This window comes from Salarias fasciatus, chromosome 3, assembly GCF_902148845.1.
Source record: "Salarias fasciatus chromosome 3, fSalaFa1.1, whole genome shotgun sequence".
In the NCBI taxonomy this organism is placed as follows: domain Eukaryota; kingdom Metazoa; phylum Chordata; class Actinopteri; order Blenniiformes; family Blenniidae; genus Salarias; species Salarias fasciatus.
This window is the reverse complement of record NC_043747.1, coordinates 21,886,907-21,913,417: the sequence shown is the minus strand read 5'-3', so window position 1 is coordinate 21,913,417 and position 26,511 is coordinate 21,886,907. Positions and strand designations below refer to the sequence as shown.

Below are 26,511 nucleotides of genomic sequence, written 5' to 3'. Positions count from 1 at the left end.
GTATGCTGGAGTTCTTTGCTTTTCGCTCTGGTTCATATTTGGAGAATTTATATTCTTGTTTCATTGCTCTCTCACTGGCGGGCGAAGCATCCACGCCAGTCACCCTGTTCATCTGGTTTTTAGGCTGATTGTTTTTATTATATCCTCTCCTGCAGGTAAATGGTGGATCATCTCATTGCATCCACTGAACTATTTCTTCAAACGCTTCTCTGAATGACACCATCTTGTGGTGAGAAGAAGTATTACTGGACGAAACCAACAGCGTAAACGTGAACAACTTTCTGCTTTTGGGAGGCAAATCGGCAGCACGTCACCAAAACGGCACTGAGAAGACAACATGTCTGTTTTATTTTCTCATTGGGATGATTATTGAAAAACACACTGATTTACCTTCAATGTAAGATGAAGATTTTCTTGCTAAACTCGGGACATCAGCTTAAACAAGTACGTAAAAGATCTGCTTCACTGAGCCGATTATGAAGCGCAAACAATATAAATATGAAAAGCATTACACTCTTATACGATAACGGGTTGATATTATACAGCGAATGTTCAACAGATTTCAATGCAGATCAGTGGCAGAGTGTCCCAAAGGGAGGTCGGCGTTTGTTTCTTCTCACGGAGAATCAGGTAGCAGGTGAGATTACTGACCCCGTCTGGCCGCCACACACTCCTGGACGAGTTGTTAAGGTGCAAAATGAGATTAGACGAGAATAGACTCGATTACCCGGCACCCTAAGACCTCTCCTCAGCCACACAGAGGGACGTCACATCGGGTTGAGTGGATAAAGATCACATTACTGGATATATATCTTTATAACACTTGAACGTGAAGAGGGACACTATTGGACCACTTCATTGCACACAGAATGGAATATAATGCAGGGGAAATGAAGAAAATATACCAAATGTGAATTACAGAAACAGGATGAGTGGGATTTAAAGGAACATTTGAATGCACCTTAAAATAAATAAATCCCATTTTAAATTGGGTTGCACCCCATCAATTCAACTAAATGATCAGAAGAAAAAAAACTTTTCTTGACCTGAAAAGAGCTGCAGTTTTATGAGAATGTTTGGTTTGAAAGCTTTGATAAATTCTTCACAATATCAGTTTGAACCGAGCCCACTATCACACATATGTCCTTTATAATGACTCGTTTTTCCTGCTCCAATTTGACTTTAACGCCACCAAATGCTGGAACCCGGTCTGTGGATTCTGTTCAAGTAAGCCCCCCCCCCCCTCGCTAATGGGGCGGCTGAGCCAATAAAGCCGCTGATAACCCGATGTAATGGATATTTATAGGTTAAGTTCAGATCGTCATCCACTCAGCAGCTGAACGTCCAAACAATGTGAAACAGAAGAAGAAGAAGACTTTGATCACCGGGCTCAACTTCTTTCGCCGTTTTTAATTTTACCTCTCCACATTAAAAATCTTTTTTGTGCTGACGCTGAGACTCGTGCAGAGACCATCACTGCCTGTTTCCGCTTTACAGATGATCCTGGGAGCGCAGCTCCTCCGCGGCCGGAGCTAATCTTTAAACGGCTATCGATCACTGCCGTGTGGAGCTGCGGCGCCTCTCGCTGCAGTCGCACATCAATAAGTTCCAACGGCACGTGAAATCGCCCACTTCTGGCCGGTCCGCACCACAGCCCGGCCCTTCTTGTTCCTCGGATCACGGTCTCTTTGAGGAAAGAAAAAAGAAACGAGGCAAAACCAGATCTCATCCCTTCAGATCCCGTTCCCTTCTGACATCTTCCACAAGATGCAATATCCAACACAATCGCTGCCAACTGCCATTGAATCAGATTCCTTCTCTAAATCAAGCCGTGAATCACTTAGTTAGCAACCTGCAAGGGATGCTTTGAGATAAATATAAACCACTGTGAGAGATGTACAATTCACACACACACACACAGAGCGAGACGTCCAGGCACACACTGTTTCAAATGTCCAGTATCGGATTCGGCATCACTGTGTGTTGACAAACACTTTATTACCGCGCGGCGCGCTGAGCGGCTTTTTCCACTGAAACTTCAAGGATGGAGGAGACAACAGCTGCCGCCAGGCTCTCCTCTCATATTCATTACATCGCAAAATGATGCGGCGGCTATATTTATGGGCTGATATCAGCTCCTTAAGCTAGATTTTGCATGCCGAGAAGAGCAAAGGAGTAGCATGACCGGCTCCTCCGGGAGGTCGAGGGGTGGCGACTCCAGGGCCCCTGGAGGCCCGTTCCCTGAATATCGCCTTACGTTTAAAGGCTTTTCAGGTGTGAGGGACAAAATACAAACACTCACTGACAAGAGACGACGAGATCCAGAGAATTATGTGAAGAGGAAGAATGACTTGAAGAAAAGACAACGAGAGAAGGACGGCAGGAGGAGGGAGGGAGAGAGGGAAGTCAGAGCCGGGCAAGTTTAAATGTATTTATAGGAAGATGTTTATTTGTAGGTCTGTGAAACCAAGCCGGGTGTATAACTAGCAGCGCTGCCATCTCCCTCTCTCCCTGCCCCATCTGTCGAGGTCTCTCAGCCTGTCACTGCGCTGCCGCTCTATAGGAGGTGGATGCTTCGCATTGACAGAACAACTCGACTGATTTACTGCAGCTTTTCGACTATTCAGTGACTCGTTTGTTCTATTGAAGTCCCCCTCATTTGATTAGATTCCACTATATCACACCCATGAGGACACTGAGCCATCGCACCGTTTGTAAAGACGATAACAGTAAACTTTTTGTAAACATGGAGCGAGAAGCCATGAGCGTGAATTCCTCACAATTCATACAGCTTATTCAAACTGTGACATTTATCAATAACCTGTCTGTCCAAGCAAACATTGGAGGATATTCAACAGGAAGAGCCGACTTCACTCCTCATTATCAATTTTAACTTCCACTACGTTCATTTCCCAATGAGAAGTTCTCCAAAGCAGAATTGTCCTCACATACAAATATAAAAATGAATTTATTGTGCAATTTAAAGACAATATGTTTTACTTTTTGTGTCTCTTAAGCTGTTTTTTGCTCAGCTGACATGAAAATTGGGATGCAGAGCAGCATAAAAAGAGGGAACTAAAACAAACATGGTCGACTGCTGGTTCAATGCTAAACTGGACCTGTAAGAACTCTGAATCCATCTTAACATTACAAAATAGAATGCTAAGACACAGTTATAGCTGATTGCTATTTTTAAACCGTAAGCTGTGATCTACCTGGCAGCTATTTTCAGCTGCGGCTGTGTGGTCACCTCTGAAACATGGCGGCCGAGGCCAACGCCACGAACGAGCTCCACTTTTGAGCGAAGTATCAGTAAATGCCTGGGAGGTGTGTCATTTAAAGAAAACATGTTATAAATTGTGCTTCAGGCTCTGCCTGTTTTGTTTTTGTCCCAGTTTCGAGCCTCAGACGTCACCTGTGTCAGATGACTTCAGCTCATTAAAAACACCTGTCAGCCTCATCCGCCATACTCCCAGGGCCCGTTACCGAGGCAACCAGAAGCCTGGATCAGAAGAGTTTGGACAATACAAATTATATCTTTATTTATGGATTATTTTTTCTTGTACTCTCAAAGAATTTGTGCATTTTTATACATGTTTTTTAAGCTTCTTTACCAAAACATTAAAGTACTATCTGAATTTATGGCCTGCAATAACGGTGCAGGTTAAAGATGAACATCAGACAGTCCTTCTGATGGTATAGATCCATTGTAGTCAGTAGATATTTTTAAAATTGGTATTTAAATTAAAATAAAACCCTCCTCCACCCAGAATGTGTAAAGGGTTTAAAGTGATCCTGGTGCAGTTCTTGTAGTAAAAGTTGGTCCATTACTGTGTATTTCCCAACTGAAGACTCTGAACGCAGAGGAAAGCCTGGGCAGGGTTGTCTTATATTTAGACCGTCTGCAAGGCAATCGGGGGTAACTGAAAGACAACACTGAGAAAGTTCCGCGGCCTAAAATATCTGCCCACACAGCGTCCAGCAGGACTGAAGTGCCAGGTGCGAGGACAGCCAGGGCGCAGATGCCCCGCTCCAGCCTGAGCCCAGTCCCACTGAATAATCCCACAGTGTGTTAGATGCATTCATATCAAGACTGATGGGAGAAAGAAAGAGCCGAGAATGTGAGAACGCACAAATCGGTGCGTAATTACACACGGCGCGCCAATCCCAACCTACCTTTCTCTGCTGCTTCTCCCAGGCAGGGTCCAGCAGCAGGTCCCTGTCCCAGTCCTCCTCCTGGGTCATGTACGCTTCTTCATGGTGGATCGTGTAGGAGTTGCTGTACGTCATTTGGGTTTCGACAGCTGTCATGGTTCCGCCTCTATCAGGACTTCAAAAGTCCCCCTCAGCTTATTGAAGAAAAAAAAAAAGTAATCAGCGATAGAAACGACGATGACCTCCTGGGGGTCTCGCTCTGGAGGGGAGAGACAGTCGGGGGGCTGCAGAGACCAGACTCCACTGGTGCGAGGTGCCTGTGCGGAGGTGGTGCTCCCACTACCAGAAGACCCTGCTGGCCGCCGGTGCTCCTTTCCTGGTCAAAAGTGACACACGTGACCGCACCCCAATAAGTATGGGAACCGACAGCTTGGGTATCGGGTTCTGAGCCTAAAAAGGTGCAAAAGGCGGGGAAGAGTCCCGGCGGGCAGGGCCGCCCGGCCGCTGAGTGGTGTGGAGGAACGTCAGTAACGCCTCCTTCTCGCCCCGGAGGTTTTTATGGCCTGTGCGATGCACCTGTCGCTGTTAGTGATCCTCAGCGGCAAAACCCAGGCCTCCAGCTCCAGCCGTACTTTCCCAGAATCCAAAAATGCACAGTCTGTGTCAGGAAACGTAAACGTTTTTCAACCAGAGAAAAGTTTGGCTTTTGGAAAATGTCTAAAATTCATTCATTCATTTCATCTCAACAACACAAGCAGTCAGTCACACTGTTCTTCATCATCACAGTGCAATATTCCATCACAATAAGACACATGGAGACACTTGAATAAGAAAAAAGGTTGGTTTATTGATGATTTTCATGCACTGTAAAATGCTTCGACATTTCTAATAAATACAGGTTATATCAGAGAGATATATGTTGACAACCGTACAGCGTTACGTCTGTTGATAGTAGGATTTGTCATTCACAGTAGACATGTTGATCTCACATTCATCCATTTAAAAAGACAAGAAAATCCTCCTGGTGGCCTCGTTCGGCTTTCCGCCGAGACGACTCTTTGAAATGAGCTGGATCTGACTGGAAACATTGTTCCCTCTTTGGAAACTAGAATGATTTACATCACGACTAACTAAACGTTTACCTCAGCTGCACCCAGCTTGGTCCATTAACCCACTGGAGGACGCCCGGCTGACGTGCGACTGTCTGCGGTTCCCATTAGATGTGCTTAGAGTGAGCCGAGGGAGCCGGTTTGCGGAGATACGTTAGCGTTCATAATCAAGTGGTCTCTTGATACGAAACATATGGCCAAACTGCTGGGTAGACCATATCACCTCATCACTGCGTGCCTCATCCTATGTGCTTCAAACCTAATGGGAGAGAGGGCCGGGCTGCCGACGCCTCTCGGCTCGTCTCGGCTCTATCCACGGCCGGGGAACCGGCGTGACCTGAGGGATCCGCTCATCACAACACAACACAGAGACGCGTGCAGCGGCTCTCCGGCCTGTCCGAGCCACAGACAGGCCGAGAGGGAGGGGGGGAGGGCGGGGGAGGCTGCAGCGAGCTGTGGCTTGTCAATACAGTGCAGCTGGAGCAAGGAGGGTGGAGGTGGTGGTGGGGTGTTTTTAGAGATGTGCAGCTGCATTCACCCAAGCACGGTAAGCCCAGACTGACAAGCACCAGGGGAGAAGGTTTTAGTGAGGGGGGGGTATCGGTGGTCTGATCATGGAGGCCGACAGCATCAGTGAATTTTTTTTTTTTTTTTTTTTTTAACTCATTCTGCAGCTGCTGGAACTGGAATAAAAGCAGTCTGTGGCTGCGCTTAATTTCCCAACAGCAAAATGAAGCAAAAGGCTCCAGTCCAAACCAGATTATGAGACATGGCGTGACAAAAACACGACACGAACAAGAAACCAGAGTCTTCTTCACTAGTGTCCTCCAAGATCAGGAAAAAAGGCGGTGAAGGAGCGACTTTGGACAAAGCGTCCTTCAACTAGCAACTCACCTGAAAACCAACTCATTTATCCTTTTTCCTGTCTTTGTTAGACCGACAGAAGGCAACGCCATCTTGGCCTTGGTTCCGACCGAGCTCTCTATCTCGGCACAGGGACAATCTCTACAGGTCAGAAGACACACACACACAGTACGAGCACATGTCCGGCCGATGGCAGCGTTAGAGGAAGACGAGCCGCCGCACCAGAAAAGTCCTATAGGAGCCCTGAGATTGATGAGAATCTGCAGGTCAGACCGGCCCCGCCTCGCTCCGAGGCCCTTCTTATAGGATGTTTCTGATTGGCACGCAGGCTGTGCGGGACCCGGATGCAGTGCTCCGTTTGGGAGACAGAATTTGAGAGTGTCTTCCACAGCTCAGCGGCGCAAAAAAACCCCAGCATTCCACGGGTTTAGCAAAGCGGCTCGTCCAACACCGGAGTCTCTCCGTGTCGGGGTGCCGAGTCCGGCGGCAGGCGGGCCGCCACACACCCAGGCCTCTACGGCGACACAAGGAGGACGGGAGGGGGGGGGAGGCTCGGGTCAGGCGGGCGGGTTCTGGGAGGTTGAGTTCCGAGGAGGCGGAGCCACAAACCCAGATCCAAGGGAGCGGCGGCGGTGGCGGCGGGAAGTAAATAAATTAAAAAAAGCGCTGTGTGGTGTGTGAACGGCGGAGAGGAGCGGCGCATAGGGACGGTCGGGCGAGGTCGAGGAGGTCGAGGGGGGCGGGGAGGGATGGAGGAAGGGGGAGAAGGGAGGGTAAAGAGGGGGGAGGAGGGGAGGCGAATACGGCGGTGGAGAGGAGTTGACTGGCGGGCAGGGGCGGAGTGGGGATCCGTGTCCGCGGGTACGATGCCTCGGTGATGAATGACGTACCGCCCAAAGAGGTGCGCACACACAGTGTGGTGTCTACAGACCGGAGGGACTTTACAGCGTAGGTTCAGATCAGAGAAACTGTCGGGTTTTGGTCCCTATACACTTGGCGAGCTCTGCTCCCTCTGCACAAGGGGCATTTACACAGTTTCTAGTGGAAATGCGTTGGTTTTTGCGTTTTCATTCAGAAAATTTCACATTTACACCACAACTGTGTTTTCTCGTAGGGCCGCCAGTGGGCGTTGTTGTCCATTTTTGTAATGAAAACACAATGACATGCAGCTGAGAACAAGAATATACATTATGGACAGATGACTGAGCTGGATTGCTATTACTGTCAACTCTAAAACTACCAAGTCCAGGAGAATCTCTCCTGGGAGTCCCGACACTCTGGAGGGAAAAACGTGGTTTTAATTCTCCATCTGTCTGCAGATGTGCAGAAGAGCTGTTCACTACAGCCGTGGTTTGCATGCGTCGCAGCAGCCTTTACAGAAAGTTGCCCTTTCACCCGTATCCATGACGACGGAGTCAGAGCGTTTCTGAAAATGGATAATCACTAGATAGTAGTTCCAAATGGACACCTGAGACCCGACCAGAGTTTTGGAAACGTTGTGGTGTAAACGGGGCCTGAGAAGGCAGTTGGGATTTTTCTTCTCAGTGCTCAGTACTACTTTTTTCTTTACTTGAACTGATACTCTTCCAAACTGTTGACTAGACTCAACTAACTTTTGAAGTCACGCTACGAGTAAAGATGAAATGACTTGGCTCAGTCGGGTAATCAGTGAGAAGCGTAATGACGAGAAACTTCAAATTCAGTTTCTGCTTCGCTGAACTATATTCATTGATAAAACATATGCCACATTACAGGAATTATCAGGTTAACGTGTAAGGATTTTCAACTTTTAATCACAGAACTTAGATGCAGCAATCTGAAAACCAATTAATTGTCATTGGCTCTTCAAGATAACTGCTTAATTCAGATTTTTTGCATAAACAATGGTCTAAATATTGATCATGCAGAACGTGGTGTATATTTTGCAGCGTTCAGATGTCGTGTAGAAACCTGTCAGGACTCGCAAGTCTTCACAATCCGGGCAGGAATGTCACGTCAGCCTGCAAACGGCCGCAACGAATGTAGCAACAAGGTCCGGAGTTGTGTTTGGAAGGCGACTGACGAAGCCGAGGCCTTCACGAGCGTCACTTTGGTGACAGTTTTGAAAACTCTGCGTCTTGCCGAACCGCTGAAGGTCGGTTTTTGGCGTTTAAAGCCCCTCTGCGAGTCTCACATCCAAGAACTCATTCTCGCGTCGGCTCACATCCAGCGGACGGTTAATGGAGGGACTTTGGATCCACGGATGACGGTGCGAGGCCGGACACAAGGGTCCTGACCCCACCCTGCCCTGCCCGCCACCCCCCACCGAGGAGAAGCCCGCGGCCGTAGGCGTGGCGCCGCCACTGCAGCGGAGGAGGCGTTACGGGGAGGGGAGGGAGGGGAGGGGGGGGGGAGGCGGTGATGCCAGGAGGAGGAAGAGGAGGAAGAGGAGTGTTTGGTCAAGGCACAGTCAGAGGAGGGGGGCGGCAGGTGTGGGAGGAGGAGGGGGGGGGGTCAGTGCTTTCATGGTTTTTGTTGCTGTTGGTTTTTTCATTTACCTTGGTGGCGAAGAGAGAGAGAACAAGTTCCCGCTGCGGTGGCGCTAAAAGTCGTCCCCTTGGCTCGCGCCGCCACGCTCACGCACGGCTGCGCGCTGGCCGTTCCAGGTGGCACGGTGACCTAATTCAGTTGAGATAGTTAGTTCAGAGCTGGACTGGCGACGGGGGTGGGCTTTGTTTGTTTTTGTTTTTTTGTTCTTTTTTTTTTTGGCGGCCGGCAGAGGTAGATTGTCACACATGCAGGTCTGAGAGTAAAGTGGACATAGAGACACACGGAGAGGGAGAATTCGGTGCAGCAGGGAGAGACCAGACCAGACCAGACCAGACGCACACCCATCAACCCCAGGAACAGGACTGCTCCACAGATCAAAATGCACCGCGGCCATTCCATCTGTGTGCCTCTCCCCAGCTCTCAATGCAATTTCACAGAGTGCGCAGTGCAATTTCTGCATGAGAATCCAGAAAGAAAACCGTTTTGTTTTTGTGCCAGAATCGTCACCCCAAGCACTTTCTCAAATCCAAACCCCCCTTTGGAGGCCGTTTTGGTTTGCACCGACTTGGGAGAGGCTGGAGAGAGAAAGGAGCACCAACCCGAACTTACCCTGACCAAAAGAGAGCAAAGCCGGGCCAGCATCTACACCTGTCTGCCCCCGGGTCCCCAGTCAAATGGGTCTGGTGGTCATTTTACACAGGAGAAACAGAACAACATAAACAGGAAGAAGGGGAAACGTCCAAACCCTTGGCTTTCGTTTACCACAGTAGTCAGCCACACATTCTTTATTATAATAAGATGTATAGTATACATAATCTCAATAAAAAGCATGCTCGTTGGGTTTTTTTTTTTAAATCGTCTTTTGTCTTTTGTATGTATAAAAAAAAAAGGCAAAAATTAAAATACTTTTTTCTAGAAAATACGATCTCAAACATGGCAAACAAGACAATTCGCAAACCACATAGTTCTACAAAGGATGCAACTGGTATGTGTTTGTATATACGACACAGAGAGAATACACCGTGAGATGCAAAAAGTCACTGAACCACTAAAAACCACAGGGGAGGGGGAGGGGGGGGGGGAGGGATGATGGGGGGAGCACGGTGATTTCAGAGGGTCCGTCTGTGTGCGTGTGTGTGCATCAGACCGCTGTCAAATAGAAGTTGCAAAAAAAAAAAAAAAAAAAAGAAAAAATATCCACGTACGTGTTTGTTTTAGGCAATTTCAGAAGTGGACAGGTGGAATTTGCCCCTCGAGGGAGGGGAGGGCGAGGGGAGGAAGTGGGGGGAGCGTAACGGCCATGAAATATACCTGCACTCGTAAGTCCAGGGTTTTGTGAAGCCGTCGCTACGATCCAGACGCAGCGAACCCCGCCTACAAGATCCAACAGCTGCGTCAAAACACGCACACACACGTCTGGGTTTTTTTTTTTTTTTTTTTTTTTGCAATTACAATCTAAAGCAGGTCTGGTATTGGAGGGCAGGAAAGGAGGACATCCGGAGCGACTGGAAGACACTGCCCCATCTCTCCCTCCATTGGTGCTATCACTGTCGCTTCCGCTTAAGTTCACGACGAGCACGTCAGGCTCACTTTGTGGCTCTTTAGTCATCTTGAAAAAAAAAAAAAAAAACTACGATATGAAATAAATTCACTGTCACACCCCCATCCCCTCCCCTCAGCTTCAAATGATTAAAAAGTAATGTAAAGAAAAAATAAAAGCACTTAAAAAATGGGAGATCCCTCCACTTAATGCACTTCGCTCAAGGCTTATAGGCACATGATTGAGCTTGTCACATCTCGTCACTTTCAACATTTAAAAGATCCGTTGTAAACAGTTCATTCAGTAGTCACACGTGGGGTTTTTTTTTATCCGTTTACAGCTCATTACATCCCAGGCTGACTCACATTACATGTAAACTACAGTAAAAACAAACAAAACATGTACACTAATATTATTTTTTTAAAGGCCTCTGAATATGAGTACAGGATATCTACAAGAAGTCAGCAGCTGCGTTTACATGGACAGCAAGTAATCCGATTAGGAATCTGATTAGATGATTGAAATGACAGTCGGACTGGAGGAAGTAGTGCTATCGGTCCATCGGACGACTTACTGTGTTCGCGTTGTGCGCGTCCGTTATGTAGCATCGCCACGTGACGCTTTGTGCACGGTCGATTCAGAAAGCATCGCCGCTCTTAAACGTATTAAATTGTGGAAAGTTCACAAGCTAAAAAAAAAAAAAAAACAAAAAAAAAACTTCAATGCTGAGTGAGGGCCTTAAAAATGGCCGACATCACAGTGCAAAGCATTGTGGGATTGGCCCGCTGACCGAATCAGCTGATATTTCTGGCGCACACGTGCAAACAGAACAATCAGATCCCTCGATGGGGAAAGAATTCCATCACATTGGCCGAAGAGAGGCCGAGTAAACGCAGCTAGTGTCACTGAAATGTGGCTCCTCCCTCGCTAACCCGCCGGTTTCCGAGGCGCAGGACCCGCCGACCGCTTGAAAAGAGTGAAAACGAGTTGGGAGCATAAGAGACTCTACAACGAAGTCTGTAGTAAGAGGTAGGCAGCTGTAGTTAGAAAGAGGAAGAGAGGTGAAGCAGTGTCTTTCAGGGTTGTGGATCAAAATGAAGGTGGGGTTCGGGAGGAGGGGGAGGGGTCGGAATTAAAAGGAGATCTGAACATACATTACAGTACATATATGTGTGCTTTATGTTTTGTTTTTTGTCGTTTTTTTTTTTTGTTTCCTTTGCAGTCTCAGCTGCTGCTTTGTGCGCTGCGAGGTCGAAGAGCCTGCACACCTCACTCGCTCGCATGTCACATTCACCACCGCCCACCCCACCCCAGAAAAAAAAAAAAGAAAAGAAACAAACACATCGACCTTGGTTCTGTTGGACACAATGCAATGCAGCCGGCACACAACACGTGCCATTCCCGGCTTCCCATCTGGTTAACATACAGATTGAAAGTTTTCAACATAAGGCAAAAAAGGTTTCAAATTAGCTGCCCTGGCTGATTCTCTAGGCCTACGGAGGATGGCTGATGTGGTTCTATCAAAGGTTTGGCCTCAGAAAATCATAACTGGGTCAGAAATAAAGGCATGTGAAAACGACCGGACCGGGGCCGGTCTAATACTGGCACAAGTGTGAGACTGGCACGATCAAAAGAAGCGAGAGCGGAAACGGAATGCCCGTTACGAGGGATGAGAGCCTCCCCTCCGGGGCTGCACTGTGTGTGTGCAAACCGGACCAAGGGTCGCCCGCCACGGCCCCCGTGAAGCAGGTTAATCAAACCCAGGAGCCCCCCCAGTTTCAAAGCCCAGGCCGCACGCTTTGGAGCCCCAGCATACATACACACACTCTCTCTTACACACACACACATACAAACAGCTGCTGTAAGGTGGTCGAGTTTGGGGGGGGTGAAAGGAGGCGATGAGAGGCGGGAGTCGGGGCGAAGGAGCGGGGGGGGGTAGGAGGGCGGGAGGCGGGTTGGGGTGGGGGGTGGGGGCAGAGAGTTGTGTGCGACTATCGGAAGGGGGGCTCAGGCGTGTGAAGGGAGAGTTCGGGGCGGCGGAGGATGGCCTCCTTGCGCGTGGGCGGCGGCAACGGCGGCTCATACACCCTGGGCGCGGCCATGGCGGCTGCCACTGCCGCGGCGGCGGGGACCACTGGCCTGAGGGCGTCCAGCGTGGCGACGGGCTGGGCGGACATCGCGGACACGGCCTGCACTCCCGGCATGCCGGGGATGGCCGTCACTGTGCCGGGCGGCGGCGGGTAGGCATACTGGAACTGAGGGTACTGCTGCAGCTGCTGGTAGTACTCGGCATAGTACCTGAGGTGAGAGGAGATTTATTGACTCGCACAGCAGGAAAGTGAGTAAAAATACATCATCTACACTCCAATCAGGCCAAGCCGGGGGCGGTATCGTGGAATACCTGCGACGGGACAACGGCAGCACGTTTAAAGCGACGGCGACACAGAGGAAGTGATCGTGATGCAGCGCTGCAACAGTTAGTCCCCGTTTACATGACAACGGTGTCGGAGTCACTGAAAACGGTTCCTGAACGCTAAGGGAACGGGCGCAAGCGAGACTTCCAGGAAACGCTCGCCCGCTGACGGGACTTGTTGATGATGGAGGCGGCGCTACCGCGTGCGCCAGTGGTTCTTCTGCACGTGTGCGAGTAAGATGGACAGTAACAAACATGGCGGCCTTCAGAGCGCCATGACTCCCAGTCCACAGGTGCGAGTCGCCCCTAAGAGTGTCCAGTTCGCCATCTGTCCATACGAACGTCCGCGTACTCCCGTTTTTTCACGTTTATAGTGGATCCACTGCCAGCATGAATGTGTGGTTTCATTACAATTAACAGCGCCAACAACTGGCCAAACGCGATAACTTCATTGCCTTGAAACCTTTCTGGAAAAACGCAAAAAATGACGCATTGTCACTTGATGCGTTGTCGTGTAAACGGGTCCTCGGACAAAAACAAACTAAGCAGATCTAACATCAATGAACCAACATTTTTATCTAATCATATTCTTGATTGCTTTCATAGTTGAATGAATCAATAAATAAATCACGACCTTCATTAAAATGGCTCTTTTCATTCAGTTTATTACAACTCAAAGCACTCAATATACAACTGATGAGACAAACCAAGTAACTAGGATCTACCATGAATGATTATTAAAATTGGTTTACATGACATAGAAATACAATGTAAACTGAGAAAAACTGAGTTCATGTGTTTGTGTTACGGCTGCAGAGTTATGAAAAAAAATCTGTCTGCGCCTTTTTCCCCCCCAAAAAAGCTTCAACATTCAGAATCTGGCATTTCCTCAGTACTATTCATTCGGGGATTGTACTTTCTGATATTCAAATTCTATCTTCTTAAATGAGAATATTCCCTGTCATACCTTGATTTTGTTCGTTGTCGATTCGCTGTTTTATAAAGTGAAAGAAAAATCACTTTAAACTGCAGCTCAAACATCTCAAATGCCTTGTAGATGGATTAATAATAGAAATAACTGTCAGATTCATAAAGAGTGAATCGTGTTCAGTTGAAGGAATACAAGGAGAAAGTGAGAAAAAGGGTAAAGAAGCTTCAATCATTGGCCTGGTGGTAGAGGCTGGGTCAATCACATGTGACGCTGTTTAAGGTTCCAGACTTGAAAGTGGACTTTTTGTCCCAACTTTGCTGAGGAGCAGGAGTTTGGCACTAGCCTGGAAAGCTAGCCTGACAGTTCTCCTGGCGAGTCCGGTCCTACCTGGCCATGGGGTCCTCCGCGGCCTCCGCTGCCTCTTCGGCTGCCCGGCCGGCCGGCGTGGGGAGCAGGGGCCGGCGTGGCTTGGCCCTCTGGTACATGAATGGCTTCAGCACGGGGTCCGGTAGCAGCGGCGCCGTGCGCCGGAGCGGGCTGCGGTCCCTCTCGCCCGACTTGGCCACGGCGACCGCCGTCGTCGTCTGCTGCTCGGCCACCACCTGCTGGCCCTGGGCGAAGTAATGTGCCTGCCTGGCAGCCTCGAAAATGGCCGTGGCGGGGTCGGACGCTCCCATGGCACTTATATGAGCGTAGGCTGGTGTGGCGCTGCCGTAGATTGCCGGGGCGACAGTGTAGGCGGGGTTGACGGCCGCCGCCGCCGCTGGCATTTCCAATCCCGGAGCCGCCAGGTAGACGGGCGGGTTAGCCACAGCTGGGGTGTAAACGGGAGTTGTGTAGGCGGCCGCCGCGGCTGCCGCCGCCGCCGCGGGAGACGCGGCCACCTGCCCGTAGATATTCGCCGTCATCGAACTGTATACCTGCGTGGCGCCTGTGGTGAGAGCTGCCTGATTGGCCACCGTTCCGTAAAGCTGATTGGCGACGTTGGCGCCGTACACCTGGCTGGCGAGGGCGCCGTACACGGCGGGATTGACCGGGTTCCCGTCGGTGCGCGTGCCGGTGGTGATGCCCGTGAGGGCCGCGTACGTCGGGTCGAACGTCGACGTGTTGTAGACTGAATTGTGCACGCTCTGCTGGACCTGCAGGGGCAGGCCGGCCGCGGCCGCGGCCGCCGCGGCCAGGACGGCCGCCTGGCTCTGGTACTGCTCCAGAGACGGCTTCCCCACGGGGCACTCCCCGGCGTAGTGGCCCTGCTTCCCGCAGTTGACGCAGGGGATTTTCCCCGTGGGCGTCTGCTTGCTGGGCTGCACCTTGGACAGCTCCACGGACAGCGGGCGGCCCTTGAAGGACGTGCCGTGGAGGGCCTCGATGGCTTGAAGAGCGTCCTCCTTGTTTTCCATGTGAACAAAGGCATAGCCTGCAGAAGAGCAACGCATGGCTGTAACTGAGAGCAGGAGCAAGCAAACTGGACAACATCACAGGCCCAGCAGTCCCCAAAACATGAAATGAAAACAATCCATTTATTGTAGTTATTCAAGCTTCAGGACATCAGTCGAACATGAGACAGTCTTGTATTGCTATATAAACACTGAAGTAGATCTTTTGTCTCCCTTGCCAATATTTGTTTACATTTTTCGGGCTCAGACGTTCACTTACACCTTCTGGTCTCCGGCTCCATCCGATTGGCCAAATATGTTGAAATGCACAGCATGAATGCACAGTACATGCAAATCCAATTTACTTCCATTCAGCCTGTCTTTGTAAATACATTATACTATAAATTATTTGAAACTAAATGCATTTGAAGGTGGAAATGATCAAATGCATACTTTTTTTCCGATTCAATCTATTAAATTCACGTCAATTCGGTTAGCTCTTTATGTTGAATTAGCAGCTCCAATGCCCCGGCATTATCGAATGAACTTTCGCAATTTGGCCGTCTGGCAGAGGGAACAACACTTTAATCAAATCGGCCCATTCCTGTGCTAAACGCAGCCGGCATGTCTGAATGTTATCTTGTTCCGCACACAGAGCGCTTTGCTTTGCAAACTCTCCCTGAAATCAAGCACTACAGACCACTTCCTGCCTGGCTTCAGCGCCACACACCAGGTTACCGGCCTCACACTCTTCACTCACCTTTCACTTTGTCACATTCCAGAACCTTCCCAAACGTCTGGAACAGCTGCTGGAGATCCTCTGTGGTGCACATGCCGCTCAGGTTGCCCACGAACACCTTGGTGGAGTGCAGCGGCCTCCCCCTGGACTCCTCCACCACCAGATTCCGACCGCGGAACTCCCGGCCATTGAGCTCCCGGATGGCGCGCTCGGCGGCGCCCTCGCCCTGCAGGTGCACGAAGGCGAACTGCCGCAGCACGCTGCAGCTGACCACCTGGCCGTAGGGCTCGAAGATGGCCGACAGCTCCTCCTGAGTGGTGTCCAGAGCGAGGTTGCCCACGAAGAGCTTCACCGTGTGGCTCTTGTCCATGGCGCTGCCGGGGGGGACAACAAAAGAGGAGATGTGTATTACTGCAGCCGGAGATAAGCAGGAGGATTAACTGCACAGTGCAGCTATCGAGTGGAGCAGGCGGAGCGGCGACGGAGCGAGCACAAAGCAACACCTTTGGCTCCGACAAGGAGACGGGCGAGCTGGAGTGCTACTGCGTGAAGAGAGACGGAGGCACAGCGGACGCCACTGTTTAAACTTTCTCTTCAGGGCTTAGAGACGTCTGTGCTGCCGGCTGCAGAACAAAAACAAAACTCACCGACATGAAAGCTGGTGTTTGTTATCCGGAGATACGACAGATGAACCGATAGACCGAAGAGCTGCAGATTAAGCGCACAAATAACAGATGGCAGAGGAGGTGAAAACACGCAGATTTTTCCACCTGAGAACTAAAGAAACTGGTTTTAAAGAAAAAAAAAAAAAATACTAAGTGGGAGTAAAAATACAGATTTAGCCCATGCAAGTTGAGTGAAAAACAAAATCATGTTCTTAAAGTAAAATAGAATCTGTTTAAAGACATTTCTGCTGATCGGAGGTTATTTGATTCTTCTAAAGTCTGCAAAAATATGCAGACATTAAGCCACTTTTAGCTCTCTTTCAACAAATAAAATGTATCTTTAACCAAAAAAAAAACATTCAATTGTCATAAATTAAATAAAAAGGCTTTAAGCTTTTCTAATGGTTATTTGAATACTGCCAAATCAGCAGTTTCAGTTGCCTTCGCCTTCAATTGAAACAGTCATGAAATATCAGCAGCTCTTAACTCTTTCCAGATAACTTTTCTGTTGTTGGCAGCTGTCTCTCCACTTATAAAACAATCCGTCGGTATTTAATGTCAGTCTTATCTGGGATTAAAAACTAACAATAGACACAATATGACAAAATATCACCTTCTTTCTTGTTGGTGTCACATTCGTAATCTCAAACAGGAATATAAAAACCCGGCTGTGCAAATTAAACAAATCTGTTTGTTTACATATTTTATGGAAGCTTCAGAAGAAATGCAGATGGTTCCAGATTTTGCACACCCCTAATTAAGGCTGCATTCACACGATAACGTTTCAAGGGAAAACACTTTGATTTTGCAACTTAATTTCAGAAAAATTAGACTAAAATGCGAGAAACTTTTTAAAAATGATGTCCATACAAGGAAATGGCAGAAACACTGAAAATTGTGTATTAACAAGAGGAGAATATGGGCATTTGTATGGACCGGCGACCGATTTGGATTGTTATTATGGTGATTGTCAATTCTACAACTACCAAGTCCAGGAGAATCTGGTCTGGGAGTCCTGACTCTGGAGGAAAACATTGTTCTCATCATCTATCCACACTGTTTACTACAGCTGTGGTACGCATGCGGAGTAGCAGCATTTCAGAAACGTTGATTTTTTTCCCCATCTCCATGGTGAGTCTAAGCATTTTCCTCTGTTTCCATGACGACAGTCGGAGGATTCTAAAAAGTTGTGTTTTTTGCTCATTTACATGACGACAGAGTCGGTGCATTGTGAAAAACGTTCCATCTTGGGAACTGTGTTCAAAAAGTTATGTAGTTTCCAGGAGCGTTGTGTAAACAAATATCCAAATTGCAACAATAGTTTTAAAAACGTTGGTGTGTAAACAGGGCCTAAATCTACATACCGTTTTGTAAAAACTGCCTCATTGCTTCCTTTATCAAATAGTGTTTCCACATGTTGGCCAACACCTTTTTTTTTTTCCTTTCTTTTTCCTTTTTTTTTTTAAATGGTGGGCTGTAAATCAAAGGGCAAAGAGTGGAACGTGACACCAGAGAATGGCATTTCTATTTTTTGGTTTAGGCTCCACTAAGCTGCTCGTGAGTGAATGAAATGTCTCCCCCGTGAAGCTGGGTGGGGGGTAACACACCGAAAAGACACCCAGGTCGTGTGTGTGTGTGTGTGTGTGTGTGTGTGTGGGGACCCCGGTTTGCATATGGCTGCTGCATTAACACTAGCTTCTCTCGAGGCATGTATCCAGGGGGGGAAGCTGGCTTTTTCTGATGACGCAGCGCGCGCTGAGTCAACACGTTTCACAATGAGGACGCGAAAAATGTCGAATAAAACTCACCCGGGCGAGTTATGGAGGCGCCACGCGCGGTCCACGCTTTTGTTTTTTCGTCAGAGACGGAAAAGAAATGTGAATGGCGAGGGAGAGAGACACGCGCGCGCACACACACACACACACACGGACGGGATGCTTGTTGTGTTTCGTTTTTTCCCCCCACAAAGCGCACAATAACAAGTCCGGATGCGCAAAAAAAACACAACGGGAGGCACTAAAAACGGTTAGATCGCATCGCGAGACGCCATCGGGGTGGAAAAAATACGAAAACGCGACGCTCGGGAAACGGAAATCGATGCAGTGTAGCAACAATCACATTTTTTTTCTCGGAGCGGATACGGTGTAACACCGAGGGCTTTCTACCGAACGACGCCGTCGAAAAGCGGCCTGCGCCTAAAAACGAACGCCCCGGCGGCAAATGACACCGGATTTATTCAGAATTCAGATGATTAAAGCGGGGGAATAAGGCGGTTAAAGGAAAAAATAAAAGGATCTACCATCTTACCTAAGCGGTGCTGTGTTTCAAAATGGTAGCGCCTGCTTCCGTTTGAACGTCGGGCATACTGCTGGAGAGGCTGCAGAGGGGGAGGGGGAGGAGGGAGCGGGAGGAGGGGGAGGGGCCGGAGGGAGGGAGGGAGCTGCTGCTGCTGCTGCGGGCTGCTCTGGGAAGAATGGCTGGGCTTTCACATGTTCTGGTCTTGGTCTGGTCTTGGTCTGGGGATGTACTGGTCCTGGTTTCAGCACCTTAAATTCTTGGTGTTAAGATGCAATGATCTCGGTCTTGATCTTGGCCTTGGGATGCTCTTTTATTGGCCTTGTCTTAATTTTTAAATGTTCCGGTCTTGGTCTTGTCTTGGTCTTGGGATGTTCTGGTCTTGATCTTCGGACTCTCTGGTCATGGTCTCAGCACCTTAAATTCTTGGTGTTAAGATGCACTGATCTTGCTCTTGTTCTTGGTCTTGGGATGCAAAGGTCTTGTCTTGGGATATTTAATATCATCTTAATTTTACTTTTTTGCAATTGATTTTGGGGATAAAGGGGCAGGCATCATAAGACTTGTCTTCTTTCTGCTCCCTTTCATTCTTGTTTGGTGGCTGTCTGTATTTACATGAAACCTTTTTATTTTTTGCAACTGAATGAAATAAAATAATCAAAACAAAACAAATACTATGGTCTTGGTCTTGTCTTGTCTCAGCACTTTACATTCTTGGTCTTGTCTTGTCTTAAAGGAATACTCCGAAGATTTTGGACCCAAGCCCTATCCCGATCATTTACACAGTGAGATAAGCTCATAAATACCTTTTTTGTGTCCGTTCATCCGGCTGCTGGCTCCCAGCTGTTAGCATCGTAGATAGCTTAGCTCAACTGCTGGAGGTGAAGAGGAGACAGAGCCGGACTGACGAAAGTGGACAAAATACTCCTTCCAGTGGTCCAGGGGATGGCGTGTTAGCACGTGAAGTAAATCTGAATGGTTATAAAACATTTTAAAAGAAGTGTTTTCTTTTCAATCCATTAAAATAACGTTTTGATGCACACAGACCTGATACACCAGTGCTCCGTGGAAGGATATATCGGAGCACAGCAGTAGAAGCATAGACTCAGCCGCTGTGCGACGGTATATCCTTCCGCAGAGCACTGCGCATGCGCAGGTCTGTGTGTATCAAAACGTTATTTTAACGGATTGAAAAGAAAACATATCTTTTAAAATGTTTTATAACCATTCAAATTTACTTCAAGTGCTAATACGCCATCCCCTGGACCACTGGAAGGAGTATTTTGTCCACTTTCGTCAGTCCGGTTCTGTCTCCTCTTAATCTCCCACAATTGAGCTACGCTAACTATGATGCTAACAGCTGGGAGCCAGCGGCTGGACAAACAGACACAATTAAGGTATTTATGAGCTTATCTCACTTTGTAAATGATCGGGATAGGGCGTGGGTCCAAAATCTTTGGAGTATTCTTTTAAGATGCTCTGGTCTTGGTCTTGTATTGGTCTTGGTCTTTGGATTCTCTGGTCCTGTTTTTAGATGCTCTGGTCTTGGTCGTGGTCTTGGAAGCTCTTGGACTTCGGACTCTGGTCTTAGTTTTTGGGCGCTCTGGCCTTGGTTTTATTTTGGTCTTGGTCTTGAGATGCTCTGGTGTTTGTCTTGAGATGCTCTGGTCTTGGTCTTTGAATGCTCTGGGCTTGCTTTAAGAATGCTCTGGTCTTGGTCTTCAGGCACTCTGGTCTTGATCTTTGAATGCTCTGGTCTTGGTCTTGTCTTGGTCTTGGGATGCTCTCGTCTTAGCCCTTCACATCTTTGACATTTTCTTGTTCTTGAGATGGTCTGGTCTTTGGTCTTTGGATGCTCTTGTTCTTGGTCATCGGACACTCTGGCCTTGGTCTTGATCTTAGTGTTGGGGCGCTCTGGTCTTGGTCTTATTTTAGTTTTGAGATGTCCTGATCTTGGTCTTGGATTCTGTGCTGGTCTGTTCATACTGATCATCTGTTGTGAAATGAGACCACTGCTTGAATTCTACTCAGTTACAATCACAAAGTCACTACATTCACCTTTCATTATCTGTTGCGCAGTTTTATACAAGAGAAAGTCGATTTCAGGCTGAAATCAAGTCAGTTCCTATTAGGAAACAAGCAGAACAGCCAGAGGACGAAAAATGACTGACAATTTTTACTCAAGCACAGTAACCGCCATACTGGAGCCCGTTACAGAAACCCCGGATTAGGAACTTTGTGTTATCTGTCAGATTTTGTATATTGCTATAAATGATGCTATTCAGGTTAGACATGTGGCATAATGTAGAGGAGGAAAGAGCTGTGCTCAAATAAGACTGTTACATTGCTTACAATAAACTCAATTCATAGAGTTTTTTCAGCAAAACCAAGAATTTTCCTTCATCAATGCGTGTCTTGTCTTGGAAAAAACGAGTGAAAAAGATCAGCGAGTAATGAAAATGAACCAAATTCATAAAAACAAACCAACAAGCTGCAACTTTGTTACACAAGGAAACAAGTGACTCAGTAGTTTAAAAAAAGGTTACTGAAACGTTTGTTTTAAAAGTGAAGTGAAAATGGAAAACTTTCTTCCATTTAATCACTTTTTCTGTTGAATATAGTGCTACGACAGTATTTAAAAGTATTTATATCAGGCCTTATTCTATTCATATACTACAAGATCACAATTTATGTTGAGATTGGAGTAATTTTCCTCAGTCATCTTTTGTTTTTTCTGAAAATATTGACGTTTTCATCACGTATACTCTGCGCCACAACAAAGAAAAACTTTCCAATTTAGATTTAAAGGTCATTACGACACTCTTTTACCACCGCAGATGAATCTCGGCCTCATGTGGCCCCTGAACTAAAGTGTATTTGACCGCTCTGATCTATTGCTGCATTTGACACTAATGCTATTGTTAAGTGTTTTTATTTCAGCCCCTTCTCATAATTTAAAGTAAATATACTTTTCATTAGTCAGTCAATATTTAAAGTGATCAGCCCGGAGACACAAATGGAATTAAGACATTGACTCAAGATTAGGAAGGGATCTTCAATAAGCTCAGTGAGGAGGGAAAGAAAATCAATGCGGGCGTCTCATGAGCCTGACGCCAGGATGCTGATGTCTCTGTTTCTGACTGTCCTCAGGTGGACAGCCGGACGATGCGGAACGCTGTCCCCTCACCGAGCGCTGCTGCAGAAACTCGACACTCAGACGTCACGCTGGAAGAAACTGCTGAGCAGACCCCACCCCCCTCCGGGTTTTTACCCCCTCTTGCCCTTTCACTGGGTGGCATTTGACTCACACCTCCTCACTGACCTGAGACCAACAAAGTAATTGAAATCATGGCAATCTTTTCTTCGAATTTGCAAGATCTTCAAAAGTATTTGCTCGTCTGCCTTCACAAGGTCATGGACTTGAGTGGCGTCTCATTCTTAACCCACAGGATTTAATCTGATGTCGCTTTGCAGATATGGTGCAAGAGAGTACAATCCAGTCAGACAAGTATCGTTCACCCGATAACCGCCAAATCCAGACTGTCCAAACACACAGAGGTGTGACTGGTCTCTACGAACCGTCCTGCAGCTCATCTGAAGGTCACGGGAAGTTGTGGAGGTCTGGAGAAAGATGTCCTCCTCTGTGACCCCGCCCGTCATTATTGATGTCTCAGATGCGGTTTGTTTCCAATCACATGAAATCACTGTCTTGCTTTACAATATGAAAAACATGTGAATACTCCTATAAAATAGTCAATCCTGTGCACGGTAATACAATGAATTCTTAACAAAACTTGAAAATAAAATCCAGTACAACAGCATGACTTTTCATTTTAATTTAAAATAAGTTTGATTTAGGTTATTTATACACTTTATTTACACCATTTCTTTTTCACATCAATGGCTTAATATGACATCTTTGCTAAGTTAAAGGAAAAAAACCAAGTGCCTTATGAACAGAGAACAACATAAACTCAGCAAACAGCGAGGGTCAGTCAGTCTGCTCCAAGCTGAAGGAGATAAAAACAGAACGCTACTTCACTGTATCTCTACATTCCTCTTTGAATCTGGTCTGACACATATTCAAGCTTTAAAAACCAATAAATAAATCTGTTAAAATGAGAGAAGACAGCTAAAGAGACTCAGTGAAGAGCTGAAGCGACGTCTGACTTCAGATGTCTTTACAGAATCTGCCCCAAGCTTATCGGTGGGTTGAAATAGTGAAAACAAATGCAGGCATCAGCTTTTGAAAACGCTTCATTGTGGAATTATTTCTCAAGACGAGTGCATTTATTGACGATCGTAACGTCTATTTTGTCCCCCGCAGTTCAGACACGTACATCCGTTCCAGCCAGTGCAAGTGTGAGAAACAAATAACCAACTTCTCCCTGATCAGACGCCGCTTTCCAAACGTCCAGACCTGCGTCAGTGCATGAGAAAACCCCGTGTGCAACACAAAGAGAACTGTTCCGGGAGAATCTCCGTCCTCCTCCACGCTCCAGCCGGCTCAGAGGTTTGCGGACGGCGTCTCGGTGGCGGCCTTGCTGCGACCCTTCCCGGCGATGGGTCGGTCTCGCTCCTCCCAGAGCGTGACGCCGTCGCAGGCGCAGATCTGCTTGGGGTTTTGGAAGAGGCCGGCGGAGCGGGCAATGATCCCACAGGCCAGTCTGCACAGCAGAAAATACCGGGAAGCTCATCGTCTGTGTTTTTCTTGTATTTTTAAGCATCACAGTGGTGTTTCGGTTTAATCGGGCGTCAGTGTTTGGTACCTCTGGCCGGAGTTCCCGGTCTGTCTGGACAGAGGGTGGCCGCCTCGGCCCAGGTCGTCCTCCCCCGCGTCCACCACCAGAGATCGACCAATCACGTCCCACACCTGTGTCCACAGCGAGGCGAGTAGTTCAGCATTACAAGCTGTCTATCAGGGCTAAGTGTGTGTGTGTTACCTTCAGCTGGGTGTCCTCTAGCCTGAACGAGGCTCTGCCGTCTGGTCCGGCGACGATATTTCCCAGATCGCCGGCGTGCTGCAACACAGGAGCCCCGTGGAACAATTACACTGATGCTAACATCTGGAGCAGAACATCTGAGGCAGATCACTCCATCTCTGGAGAGTCTTCATTATTCTAAATTCATACATTTGGGTAAAATATGAGGATTTACATGTATATTTTTGCAATAAAATGATCACTTTATTCCATAGCAGTGGCACAAAAAAATTAACATGACTTCATCAAAATGCTACTAGAGCCTAAAAATACCACTTGTTTACAATCATTCTCTCTATCAGGACGGTTGGTTTTACCCTGTCGGAGTCTCCTGGACCACCGTGTGGCTTCCCGAAGGGGTTAAAGTGCTCTCCAACACTGCAGACACAGAAGATGTTGAATTTAAACAGCAGGCCCTGTAAGTCCACTCATCGTCTGCTCTTATATCTAAATCATTATTCTCACACATGATTCAGTAATCCAATCTGCTCTGACCTCCAGAGATTATGACATTTTCTGAGATCAAAGTGTCCTTTCGCGGCGTTAAGCTGCTGATCTGGGCCCACCTGAGGCAGTCCTGTGTGAGGTCCCCCAGCGTGTGCACGTGCAGGCCGTGGGCTCCGGGCTCCAGCCCATCGATGGTCCCGTCGATCAGACAGCGCTCCTCGGAGAGCTGCAGGAAACGCACCACGCCCTGGATGGAGCCCCCGCCGTCCAACATGGCCACCGCCGCCCCCAGATCTGGCATAAAAACACACACAGATTCCACTGCGATGCTTCCAGACGGTGTTTAGATCTGACAGAGACGGGCCTCGGGTCACATACGGGACAGGAATGCATGAGAAATCCGTCTGGGATGAAGGCCTGCGATGTATGCTTCCAATTTCACATCCGATTTTATCAGCTGCTGAGTGAAAACGCTCAGACGTATAGCTGAAGAGGGGCTATTTTTAAACCCAGGCTTTGGATCGCTCTCCAGGACGGCGCGGCATGTTCAGAAGGGGAGAATCTGCCGTATCGCCCGGTGTCAGAGAGATTAACTGTGATAAACATGTAGTACGACGCTGGCTTGGCGCCTCCCAGTGTGGTCAGGGCTGCTCTTCCCTTCACACAGATGATGAGGAGATTAACTGTTTAACCACTGCACAGCAACTACATGGAATCAAAACCCGATTAAAAACTGTTTTTTCAAAAAAGAAAAAGGCAGCATTCTTAAATGAATGATTCTAAATTAACAATTTTAACACCATATAATGCATAAAAACAGTCAAAAAAATGAAAAATAAAATATGTTTTAATGAACTTCTTCAAAATTTTGAGAACACACAAAGCTTTCGACCATCAGAATGCACCAGATCCATAAAACTGCCAGTAGAATCAGAGCATTTGGTTCTCAGAGTGCTCAGTGGAGGTTCTTACACTTTCTTAAAGTCGAACGAGACACTGAGCTTTTTGAGCTCGTCTCATGTGGAATGACACAGAGTCCCCATTGTGTGTCACTGACATTATACGTCCCTCTCCTGTGGTCTACGCTCGCCACGCTCTAAATGTAGAACTGGAAGTTTCTGATCGGAGCCTCCATTAAGGCTGCAGTGAGTTTATTAGCTTGTGGTTTTGGCTGTTGCTCTGTCTCTGATCCTGTTTTCTCTTGTTATTTTCCTGTACCGTGATGAGAGTCAACTGGACTGACGACATGATCCTCAGGTGGAATTAACTTCTATATTAGATCCCAATAAATCAAGATTCCAGAACTGTCAAAACCAGTGATATTGCAATGTTTTTTTTGTGCTCTTCAGGTTCCTCACCTTGCTCCGATCCCCCAATGCCTTTCAGCACGGCCCTGCGCCCGGTGCTCTCTATCAGGGCCTGAATCTCTGCGCTGGTCAGGGACGATTCCACCAGCACCGCCTCCTTACTGATGTCGATACTGATCGACTTCACTCCTGCAAACACAGAGAGGTTTGAGGCAGGTAAACATAACAATACACAAAACACAGCACGCCATTGTCTCATCACAAGGTGGGCAGGCTTCATTCTCCATCAAACCTCGTGCATGCTCCAAGTCAAGGCTGTACATAGTGTTCACTGGTAACTAAATTTACAATCAGCATCCTGTTTAATAGTTGAAAACTATGTAAAACACTTTGTTAAATATATTTCATTGAGCCAGTAAACATAATGAAGGTGTATGTTGCTTATCCCCCTCCCCCTGCAGTTTCCACCTGTTGCTTTAACAGTTTTAATGAGGGTTTAGAAAGTAAAAACAATGTTTCAAACACGGAAGTAAGAATCAAACATTATTCCAAATCATTCAGTGACAGGATGAGGAGATGGGAGCTCCTCAGGATCTGGTCTCACCTGGTTTTCCTTCTAAAGCAGCTCGAACCTTCTGCGCACAGCTCTCACATGTCATCTGCACCGCGAACTCCAGCTGTGGAGGACAAAGCTCGCGTGAAACATCTGTAGCCGAAGGATCAACGCAAACATAAGACCACGCATGTAGCTGCGTGCTTGAGGGCTGCTTCTTTATCTGCCACTCAGATCTCACACCGCTGAGAAATGGGTCGCTTTTGCTGTTTTCTCAACATTTTTAGGTATAAACATCGTGACGCGATCAAATACGAGACAAAAAAACGTGACAAATACATCTTGCTAACCTTGGTGGGTCTCTCCGAGTCCATTTTGTTGATCCACGCCATGTCCTTAGCGATAAACGCCGAATTAAAGAGAAAACTTCCCACTTTTCTGCAAGCGGAAACGAGCCCGCTGCACTTTGTACCGGGCGCCGCCATCTTTGTGAGGTCGGACCTCACACGCTGACCTCAGCTTACCGCCCCCTGGTGGTCAGAACTTGTCACTGCAGGCGACTCTACGCTGTCACCAAGCCAATATAGAGCTGTAAAGAACATAATT

The 26,511-nt window shown here is 47.7% G+C and overlaps 3 protein-coding genes across 6 annotated transcripts in view; all 3 read right to left on the bottom strand.

The window, feature by feature from the left end:
- The window catches only part of actn3b (actinin alpha 3b), a 28,829-nt gene extending 24,225 nt beyond the window's left edge, over window positions 1-4,604 (bottom strand). The window contains 1 exon segment of the mRNA XM_030118885.1: window positions 4,177-4,604. Within this exon segment, the coding sequence (XP_029974745.1) occupies window positions 4,177-4,311 (135 nt within the window). The 5' untranslated portion in view covers window positions 4,312-4,604.
- Window positions 4,605-5,878: 1,274 nt separating this feature from the next.
- rbm14b (RNA binding motif protein 14b) lies at window positions 5,879-18,708 on the bottom strand. Of its 4 annotated transcripts, XR_003934038.1 has the most exons (5): window positions 18,629-18,708; window positions 15,678-16,030; window positions 13,929-14,958; window positions 8,666-12,495; window positions 5,879-6,642 (listed from the first exon to the last, which is right to left on the bottom strand). XR_003934038.1 is itself a non-coding variant. In XM_030121303.1 (4 exons), exons 2-4 carry the CDS (start codon window positions 16,024-16,026, stop codon window positions 12,189-12,191), a joined length of 1,686 nt encoding a protein of 561 aa, XP_029977163.1. In that variant the 5' UTR covers window positions 16,027-16,030; window positions 18,629-18,708; the 3' UTR covers window positions 5,879-12,188. The 4 variants fall into 4 exon arrangements, 3 of the variants coding, with proteins under 3 accessions (XP_029977163.1, XP_029977171.1, XP_029977183.1); XM_030121303.1 differs by having other exon boundaries at window positions 5,879-12,495; XM_030121311.1 differs by lacking the exon at window positions 18,629-18,708 and adding an exon at window positions 16,304-16,324 and having other exon boundaries at window positions 5,879-12,495.
- A 3,728-nt stretch (window positions 18,709-22,436) lies between these two features.
- On the bottom strand, window positions 22,437-26,405 carry ccs (copper chaperone for superoxide dismutase). Its single transcript, XM_030121348.1, has 8 exons — window positions 26,256-26,405; window positions 25,957-26,029; window positions 25,404-25,541; window positions 24,165-24,339; window positions 23,916-23,976; window positions 23,560-23,637; window positions 23,386-23,489; window positions 22,437-23,283 (listed from the first exon to the last, which is right to left on the bottom strand). The coding sequence occupies exons 1-8, from the start codon at window positions 26,388-26,390 to the stop codon at window positions 23,124-23,126; spliced, it is 924 nt and encodes a 307-aa protein (XP_029977208.1). The 5' UTR covers window positions 26,391-26,405; the 3' UTR covers window positions 22,437-23,123.
- Window positions 26,406-26,511: the final 106 nt, after the last annotated feature.

Coding starts and splice junctions, on each gene's coding strand:
- rbm14b (XM_030121303.1), bottom strand. CDS start 16,026: ATGGACAAGAGCCACACGGTGAAGCTCTTCGTGGGCAACCTCGCTCTG. Junction 14,959..15,677: donor GGAATGTGACAAAGTGAAAG/GTGAGTGAAGAG, acceptor GCTCTTCTGCAG/GCTATGCCTTTGTTCACATG. Junction 12,496..13,928: donor GCGGAGGACCCCATGGCCAG/GTAGGACCGGAC, acceptor CTCTCACCTCAG/GTACTATGCCGAGTACTACC.
- ccs (XM_030121348.1), bottom strand. CDS start 26,390: ATGGCGGCGCCCGGTACAAAGTGCAGCGGGCTCGTTTCCGCTTGCAGA. Junction 25,542..25,956: donor TGCTTTAGAAGGAAAACCAG/GTGAGACCAGAT, acceptor CTGTGTTTGCAG/GAGTGAAGTCGATCAGTATC. Junction 23,977..24,164: donor CTCACACAGGACTGCCTCAG/GTGGGCCCAGAT, acceptor CTGTGTCTGCAG/TGTTGGAGAGCACTTTAACC.